This window comes from Dipodomys ordii, unplaced genomic scaffold, assembly GCF_000151885.1.
Source record: "Dipodomys ordii isolate 6190 unplaced genomic scaffold, Dord_2.0 Scaffold12, whole genome shotgun sequence".
Lineage (NCBI taxonomy): Eukaryota > Metazoa > Chordata > Mammalia > Rodentia > Heteromyidae > Dipodomys > Dipodomys ordii.
In genome coordinates this window covers 4115065-4124306 of record NW_012267228.1, presented here as the reverse complement: position 1 = coordinate 4124306, position 9242 = coordinate 4115065, and the positions used below count along the sequence as shown (strand labels likewise).

Below are 9242 nucleotides of genomic sequence, written 5' to 3'. Positions count from 1 at the left end.
TCAAGTGGTAGAGTGCTAGCCTTAAGCTGAAGAGCTGAGGGACAGCGCCCAGGCCCAGAGTTCAGGCCCCATGACCGGACCCAAAAAAAAAAAAAGTTTAGCTTTCTCCAAGCATGGTAGTACACAACTGTAATCCCAGCTACTTGGCAGGCAAAGGTGGGAGAACTGTAGCCCAAAGCGAACCAGCATGAAACCCTACCTGAAAACAAACCCAAGTCAAGAAGGACTAGCAGTGTTGTGCAAATAATAGAATGCTTGCCCTAGTAAGCATGAGATCTTGAGTTTAATCCCCTGGACTACCACTAAAAAGTCTGGATTTTTTTTTTGGTTGTCTGATTGCAATCTGTGTATCATCTGTGTATCAACTGTGTCTACAATTCTCTCCCTGTTTCCTGCTGCCCCGATCACTGATTTTCTCCATCTCTCGCATTCCACTGCTTTACTCATAAGCTTCTCATCCTTCTGGATGCCCATCTGAGAAGCCTCCCTGCCACCCCTCTCCCAGCATCCTACATCTTCTCTGTCAAGCCAAGGCAGGTTTCCTTTCCTCTGAGAGACTACAGGGCAGCGTGTCCTACCTACACCCAACAAGGGCAAGAGCTATGCTAGAGCCTGGGCTATCATGATTAAAAACACAAATCAAAACTAAATGTCTAGGAACTAAAGGAATTTGAGGAGGCCAGGAACACCCAAGTGAGCAAGCAAGGGAAGAAGGTTCTCTCCCTCCTTCCCTGTCTGTCTGTCTGTCTGTCTGTCTGTCTGTCTGTCTGTCTGTCTCTCTCTCTCTCACACACACACACACTGGCTGGCTGGCATGACAGGAAACATACAGGCATAGAGAGGGATGCAGACACCCCACATCTGCTCCAACCAATTCCACTCTCTCTCCAGGAATGTGGGACAGGGACTCCTTTCTTTCCCCACCTCCAATCAAAATCGAATTTCTCTAGTGAAATCATAGCATATCAGAGGTGTGTCATCTTGGTTTATCTTCTCTAAGTTTTGTTTCTGTACTAGTCAAGATTCAGTGGAGGCAGTACACTCAAGTGGCTTTGCTGAGATTTTGTACAATCTTGTAATTTCTGAAAGGTGTAGTAATTGGTAAATAAGCTGTACATTCTTCTACTACTTAACCATTGTGGGTAATAAATTCTAATTATGAATTATAATTCTAGAACTATACTTATTATTTATATATATTGAAGCATCGTGTTTGTATTAAAATTTCCATCTTTCTAATCATTTTTTATTTCATTGTAAAGCCCTATATTTTCTAAAGTACTTTTTAAAAGTACATGTTATGTGGGTTTATTGTGAAAAAATAGAAAAACCAGAGGAATAAACTTCTACAATTTTATCAGCCAGCGATAACTTAGTGCTAATCATTTATAAACACATGCTTCTAAAAACAGATGTATGGCCAGACACACTGATGTTTTTTGGGTTTTTTGGTCAGTCGTGGGGCTTGAACTCTGGGCCTGGGCGCTGTCCCTGCTCAGCTCTTCAGCTCAAGGCAAGTGCTCTACCATTTGAGCCACAGTGCCACTGGTGGTTAACTGGAGATAAGTCTCACGGACTTTTCTGCCTGAGCTGGCTTTCAACTGTGATCCTCAGATCTCAGCCTCCTGAATAGCTAGGACTACAAGTGTGAGCCATCAGCACCCCACCCAATGGGCTTTTTAAAACAGGAAAACCATACTATTTTTCCGTATAAAAATACTTTCTGTAAGAAAGGAGTCATGCTGCTGTAGGCCTAATGTGCACAGAAACATTGTGAGAATTTTCTTTCATACAGTCTTTTCATCATACAGAATGTCGACCTGTTATGTTGAAAAGTGGTTGGTTTTCTTTGTGCTAGAATGGTATTCAAGCCTTCATAAAGTGGTAGATGAACAACTAAGAATAACCTTGTTTTCAGATTCAATGGGTATGTTCAATATGAATAATTAAAGCGCGTTTTATTGCCAACTTAATTTTTTTCCTGTAAGGGCTTCTTTTAGAATTGAAATTCTTACTATTTTGTTGATCTTCTCTTACCAGCTTGGAAACAGATGATAAATTAATAATAATTTTGGATTTTTATATAGCTTCTTGTCAGATGATTTCTGGGAGTTCAAGAGGCCTGTCCAAATTTCTGTAAATTAACTTATTGTTCTTATTAACCAAGAAGGGAATGCTTTTGTTTTCCAAGTTTTGGCAAGCCGGGGCAATGCATTTTTATTGAGGACTAAGTGAAAAGATGCTATTGATTACAACCTTAGAGGCAGCTTCATCCCCACACTAAAATGAATTGTAGTCCTGCTCCAGCTTAGAAGACTCTGCAGGCCATTATTTTGTAAAAAGAAAAAAAAAGACTGTGCACTATACGTGTAGGCAAAGGAGTTAAAAAGAGACTATCTTTTGGCATAACTAGAGAAATAATATGACCTCTATAGAGCCTGTCATAGCAGTACCCCATTTCTTGATTTGGTATGGCCATACAAGTCACTAACAATTTCACTTCCCATCGTGTGTTCTTTCCCAACTCTAGAAAAATGACCTAAACAAAGGCTTGAATGTGGAAAACAGAGTCACTCTGTGGTCAAGGCACTACACTCCCCGCTCCCAGCTTGCCACTGTGAAAATTATAGGCTTGGACCACCAGCACCATCTCAGTATACATGGGAAATAGAATTGTGAAATCACCAGGTGCTACATGTTCCTTACCTATTACATGAATCTGACTCTGAGAAAAGAGCCCCTTCTTGAATATCAGTGCAGCCAGAAGAATCATCTGGTCCCTCGGGCTCAGATCTCCCTGGGGAGCCTGGTTTTGACTGAAGAGAGTGGTTTGTTACCAAGGTGGTATCTGAGAATTTCACTGTAACATCTTCCTGTCCTAAAAAGGGAAAAAAAAATAAATAAATGGAAAACTGGAAAGAAACAGACTGAAGAGAAACTTCAAAATCAACAACTTCCATCACACTTAATATTTGTAGTAATACTCAAAAACAAAAAACAGAAGTATATGCCACAGATTCCAAAACTCTAATGACAGCCAGGACACAAGAACCAACATGACTGTGTTGTTACCGAGTCCCACAACGAACTTTATGTTTTCCCAGGATTAAATTAATATTTCCTTTAGTACCACAAATGGGAGGGGACAAAGAACACTGCTTGCCTAGAATGAGTGAAATTCTGGGTTTAATCTCCAGTACCTGGGAAGGAAAAAAAACAAACAAAAGAACCAATGGAAAACCTAGTTAACTCTAATGGGTCTTCTATTTATACATTACTGAGAAGTACCTGCATACTTTCAAGATCAGAGAACACTAATAAGTATAACAAAAAATTCAAGATCAGCTAGTAAGAAAACTACAATCTTTGTCACTAATACATGATAGTGAATCTAGGAAATAAGATGTATTTCCTGAACCTACGAAATAAGATGTATTTACTATGGAAAAGAAAAACTAATCAGACATGACAGTATTTCTACTAATTCTTTATCACATTCTGTTTCTGAAGTTTCTTTTTGGAAATTAAAGATACACTTTCCAGAAATAATTAAGCTTTTGAATGCCACAAATCACAAAAATGCAAGCTAATGTTGCCTGATGATCATTAAGCCACCATTACAGAAACAAGGTCCATCAGGGAAAGGAAAGAACCAACCCCAGGATCACCAGAAAGTCAAGAATCCCCTCTTCTAAACACATTCACAAAGAGCACCTTCAAGGGAACTAGTCACGCAGGGACTCAAGGCTTCTGGGCCATGGTATCACTCAACTGGCCAGGAAAACACAATCAAGCAGCCAAACCAGGGAACAGGAATTTTATTTTTGCACAGTATCTGCATTCTTTTCTTCTTTCCCATGTACAGTAGCTTCTAGAAGATAAATGCCCTGTTGGGAACATCATTCAAAAATCTGAGGTCACTTAAAGCCAGTGACTGTCCAAATCTAGCCTTAGATCTCAGAATGAAGGTCTTCAAAGGAGATGGTGCATACCTGTGATCCTAGCCACCTGTGAGGTAGAAGTAGGAGGACTCTACTCTTGTTAGGACAAAAGCACAAGACCCTAGCTGATAAACAAACTAAAAAGAAGAGGACTGACTAAGGGTATAGCTCTCATAGTAGAGGGCTTGTCCAATAGGCTCAAGGCCCTAAAATCAGTCCCTACTACCATAAAAAAGGTGCATGAATGTATGATGCTATCCAAATCCATCTTTTCAATCTGTCAGTGTCTGTCTCTTTCATACTCCCACCTCTCTAATATCCCCATTCATTCACAGCAATCACCTCTTAGCCAAAACCAACATATCTGAACCCAATCACCTCTTTCAGTCTAATGTTTTAAATGAGTTTCATCCCCTTCACATATAGTCCCTCTCTGTTTATACCCTTCCTACATATACCAGTAACTCATACTCACTCTTACCTGTCCCCCCACCCCTTAATTTCCCTCAGTACCTAAATCTCACCTGGAAACTATACTACTATTAGCATCATCTGTTCTTTCATTTGTTTTGTTTTGCATTTTCTGCTTTCTGCTCCTGTTCATCTTATTAGTTTGTTTGCCTATTTGTCTTTTTCCCGGTTTTTCTTCCCCTTCTTTCTTTTTCTTTCTTCCTTCCTCCTTGATCATGAGTGATACTTGTGACATACCTACTCATTTTTCTTAACTTTACCTCCACTGCACTCCAACCCAACACAATTTTAATTTTTCCCCTCTTCCAATTACCTCACTCCACCTCACCATTTGCATCTCCTATAAAGCTTAACTCTCACCCCTTCCCACCCTGTCGAACAAAATACCTAACGTTATTCCAACAGGCCTTCCCTCTTGATTTTTCTATTCCTACCAAAGAACAAAGATACACCTTGGATCCTACATTTATCTAGAAAGAAAGATCATAACCAGAGTAGTAATAAATACTCAGAGTAGCCAATAAATACTCAGCCATTGCCCCATCTTAAGGAAGCTGCAAAAAAAAAAAAAACCACCAACTGAGAGCATTCAGTCCCTACAAACCCTGAAACCAGATGCATAAATCCTGGATCATGAAATTCATGAATAAACAAGACAATGTGTCACTCTTAAAAAACAGTAACACTATAGCAAAGGACTCAAGTGAGTGTAGGAAGGAAGCAAGTCCAAACAATAAGCTCAAAAAACAATAATAGGAACTGTCAACAAAATAAAGGAACAGATGTCTAAAAAACTACATGAATTCTGAGAGAAGTTGGACAAACAAAAAGAGAAACAAGAGAAACAAACAGCTAAATGAAAGAAGACGTTACAATGGATTATTTTGTTCACTGGCCTTGGCAACAGAAACCTAATATTAATCTTGAATTATAAAATGAATCAGAATTAATAACATGCTACATAGGCTGTGGAACATTCAAGTACATTAGCTACTGACTGCATTACTCTAAAGTAAACACTAGAGTTCTGTAACAAAAATAATTCATTTTCTTTGTAGGACATCTTAGTAGTTACAGCAATAAATCCCATACCTAGAAAATATCCTCAAGGTTAAACTACTGAGGAACTTATGATTTTTTCATTAACTGCATGGAAGATAGACTTTAGAGATTGTTTCTTCAGGACATTTTTTTGAATCACTTTTCCCAGAGTAATAAACTTAGTTTATATTCAACAACTGCTACCTGAAGTATATCTAAAGATACTTTTTCCCATTTCAAATACCTAGTAACTCCAGAGTAAATTCTCTTGGTTTTACTTTCTTTTTATATTAAAGATAAATAATGAACTTCATATGTTTGTTCTGAATAATCTCTCACCCATGCACCCAGATAGGAGCCCTCTTGCAGATTCACCTTTTCCCGTTGCTTTGTTTTCTGATGTCCAACCAGTTTTCTTGTATCCTTTCTTGGCCTGATCCACCAGAAGCTGAAATTCATTCTGATGTTTTTTACCTGAAATTAAAATGATCTCATAAGTGATGGGTGAAGAAAGCAAACCATCCCTAAGTGATGGACTGAGTGTCAAGAGGAGTACGAGCTAGCTCAGCAGCACAGCAGCGTCGCCTCAGGAAAGAAACACAGCTACGGCAAAAGCTGCCAAGCAGAAGACAAAAGACTAGAGGGACCACAGAAGCCTCTTTCTCTTTCTCTATCCCTTCCCCAAATATAAACATGGCAATAAGCTATCTATCACTTTTGTCGGCTACTTTAGGTTTCTTCCTGAACCCCACCCTAAGGAGAGAGTTTTGTTTGTTTGTTTGCCAGGCCTGGGGACTTGACTTCAGGGGCTGGATGCTAGCTGAGCTTCTCTATCTCCTGGCTAGCTCTCTATCATTTGAACCACAACTCCACTTCCAGCTTTTTGGTGGTTAACCAGAGATAAGTTTCCAGGACAGGAAGGACTTTCCTGCCGGGCGTTGGCTTCAAACTAAGAGCCTTTGAGCTCAGACTCTTAAGTATTAGCTAGGATTATAGGCATGAGCTACAACACCTGGCAATTCTCCATTTTTTTCTTTTTCAGGCTACCATGAAACAGATTTGTGGGTAAGAAATTTGCTAAAGTAATCGCATTAATATTAAGGAGGCTTAATGCCTTTATCTTGCAAAGTAATAAAATTCCAAATTGAGAAAAAGAGATTTTCCTTTTCTGGTTTAAATCTAATTGTCCCACAGCTGTGAAGCTGGAAAGCAAAGCTACATGGCAGCTACTGCTTTGGCTTTGGCCCAAGAAATCTAATATCTACAGAAAGTGAATAATGTCACCGATTATGACTAATAAAATTGTTCCCTCTCATCTCTTCACCTCGTTTTAGGAGATTTGCCACTTGGCAAGGAGTACTCTAGAGTGTAAACATCTCTGTTCTGCTGGCTACAAGTCCTGAATTTACCTCTTAAAAGTTTTAAGTAGCTCAAGTAGTTGTGAGAGCTGATGGCTAAGTCCACATTCAACAAACTTAAATTTGTCAAGCTACTCCAAAACCTTTGTTCCGTATTCCAAAAGTGATTCATTTTCATTACCAAGTATGCTTCGACTGCACATAGATGGATTCGCTGTGCTTAGATGCCGGCTCCACACCCCGCCCAGCAACTGCTGCTGCCCTTGCAAGTGAGTGTGTAAGATCACTTCACCTCACTTGTAGTCTACTAAAGGTTATTGACTAATAAATTTAACTACATGTTTCCATGTCATTTTGTATTTGAACATCTCGTGATGAACAATCTAGCCAAATTTTTTCATTCACTAAAATTATAAATAAATAAATAACCAAGTGCCAGTGGCTCACACCTGTAATCCTAGCTACTGAGAGCTGAGGATCGTGCTTCAAAACCAGTCTGAACAAAAAAAGTCTTCATGGGACTCTAACCACTCAAAAACCAGAAATGGAGCAGTGGCTCAAAGTGCTCAGGGACAGGGCCTAAGCCCTGCATTAAAGCCCTGTGACCCACCAAAAAATAAAAACAAAAACAAAAACAAAACACCCACCAGACTTTACAAACTTTGATATTTTTTCCAACTTGTGGCCTGGTTCTTCATTTTCTTAAGTGTCTTTTCAAACGTCATTCATTTTCACAATATTTAATTGGCACATATTTATTATTTGAATCACTTGTGAATGATAAACATGCTGTCTATAATGTAAAAGCTTTGTCTCTTCCAATATGCAGATGAGCATATTTTTTTTTTCTCTTTCTTGCCAAATCACACTGCTGAGGACCTATAGTAAAATGCTGAATGAAGCTGACAAGAATCAACATTTGTGCCCTGTTCCAAGTAAAGGAAAGGCATTCACAGTTTTACCACTGTATATTAATTGTAGCTGTTGTAGAGGTAGACTTTATCAAACTGAAGAAATCCGAGCTAACTGAAAGTTTTTGTCATTAATGGGTATTCACTTTTTCAACTATTTACTTGGCTTCTATTTAAAGGATTACGTAATGTTTCTGTCCCTAAATTGGATTTTCTTTGTCCAGAGTACAAGCCCTGGAATCTACTAATCATTTCAAGACCTGTTTTCATATTTATTCAGATAGAATATCAGTGAAATGAAAAGAACAGACATAAACTATGGGGAAATGTCAAAGATGCATCTGATTTTAAGAAGACTATCATCCAAAATATACAAAGAATTCTTAAAACTCAGCAATAAGAAAATGAATAAACCATTTTTTTTGTTGTTGGTGGTGGTGGTCATGGGGCTTGAAGTCTGGGCCTGGGCACTGTCCCTCAGCTCTTCAGCTCAAGGCTAGCACTCTATCACTTAAGCCACAGCACCACTTCGTTTCCTGGTGGTTTATTGGAGGTAAGATTCTCATGGATAAGATTCTCAAAGCCTGCCCAAGCTGGCTTTGAACTGCAATCCTCAGATCTCAGCTTCCTGAGTAGCTAGGATTACAGGCATGAGCCACTGGTGCCCAGCTGAACAAACTACTTTTAAAGACTCAGATACCTCACCAACGATGACACACAGGTGGAAAAGAAGGGTATCACAAGATGCCTGAGAAAGAAGCTACAAGTTAAAACAAGGCAACACTCTACACCTACGCAAATAGTGAAGCTCAGTGCACAGATAGGACTACTGATGAGGATGCAAAGCATTAGAACTTGCATCCACTGTTGTTGACAGGAAACAATGGCACACATACTTTGGAAGACAACAGTTTCTACCTACTCTGCTTCTGTCTCACCAGACAAGACCATACTGTGGCCTTTTCTGATTTCATCACCTCTGGAAGCAACCTTTCTGCTCATCAAAGCTAAATTAGCAACTCCTTCACTTTGTGTTGAGAGCACTTATCACTAAATAACCACTATACATTTTACCTACTGGGATATACATTTCACGTGAGCATACTTAGTCTTTTATGTTTATTCCCAATCTCCATATTGTCTGTGAAGCAGTGATTGGTGATCACTTGTGTACTAGTTTGCTTACTGTTTCTTGTCCCTTCTAATGAACTATCTACTCAAAAGTATCATTAGCGGAAGTGGCACTGTAGCTGAAGTGGTAGAGTGCTCTCCTTGAGCTGAAGAGCTGAGGGAAAGCGCATAAGCCCAGAGTTCAAGCCCCACTACCGACCAAAAAAAAAAAAAAAAAGGCAAAAGCCAGGCGCTGGTGGCTCACGCCTGTAATCCTAGCTACTCAGGAGGCTGAGATCTGAGGATCGCAGTTCAAAGCCAGCTTGGGCAGGAGAGACCGTGAGACTCCTATCTCCAATAAACCACCAGAAAACCGGAAGTGGCACTGTAGCTCAAGTGGTAGAGCGCTC

At 39.5% G+C, this 9242-nt stretch overlaps 1 protein-coding gene across 2 annotated transcripts in view; it reads right to left on the bottom strand.

Annotated features, from left to right (window-relative positions):
* Nucleotides 1–9242, bottom strand: part of Rad18 (RAD18 E3 ubiquitin protein ligase) — an 87555-nt gene that overhangs the window by 39703 nt on the left and 38610 nt on the right. For both annotated transcript variants that reach the window (XM_013010563.1, XM_013010564.1), the window contains 2 exons: nt 5829–5927; nt 2707–2878 (listed from right to left, as the gene is read on the bottom strand). In XM_013010563.1, the coding sequence (XP_012866017.1) occupies nt 2707–2878; nt 5829–5927 (271 nt within the window). The remainder of the gene's footprint in view (nt 1–2706; nt 2879–5828; nt 5928–9242) is intronic.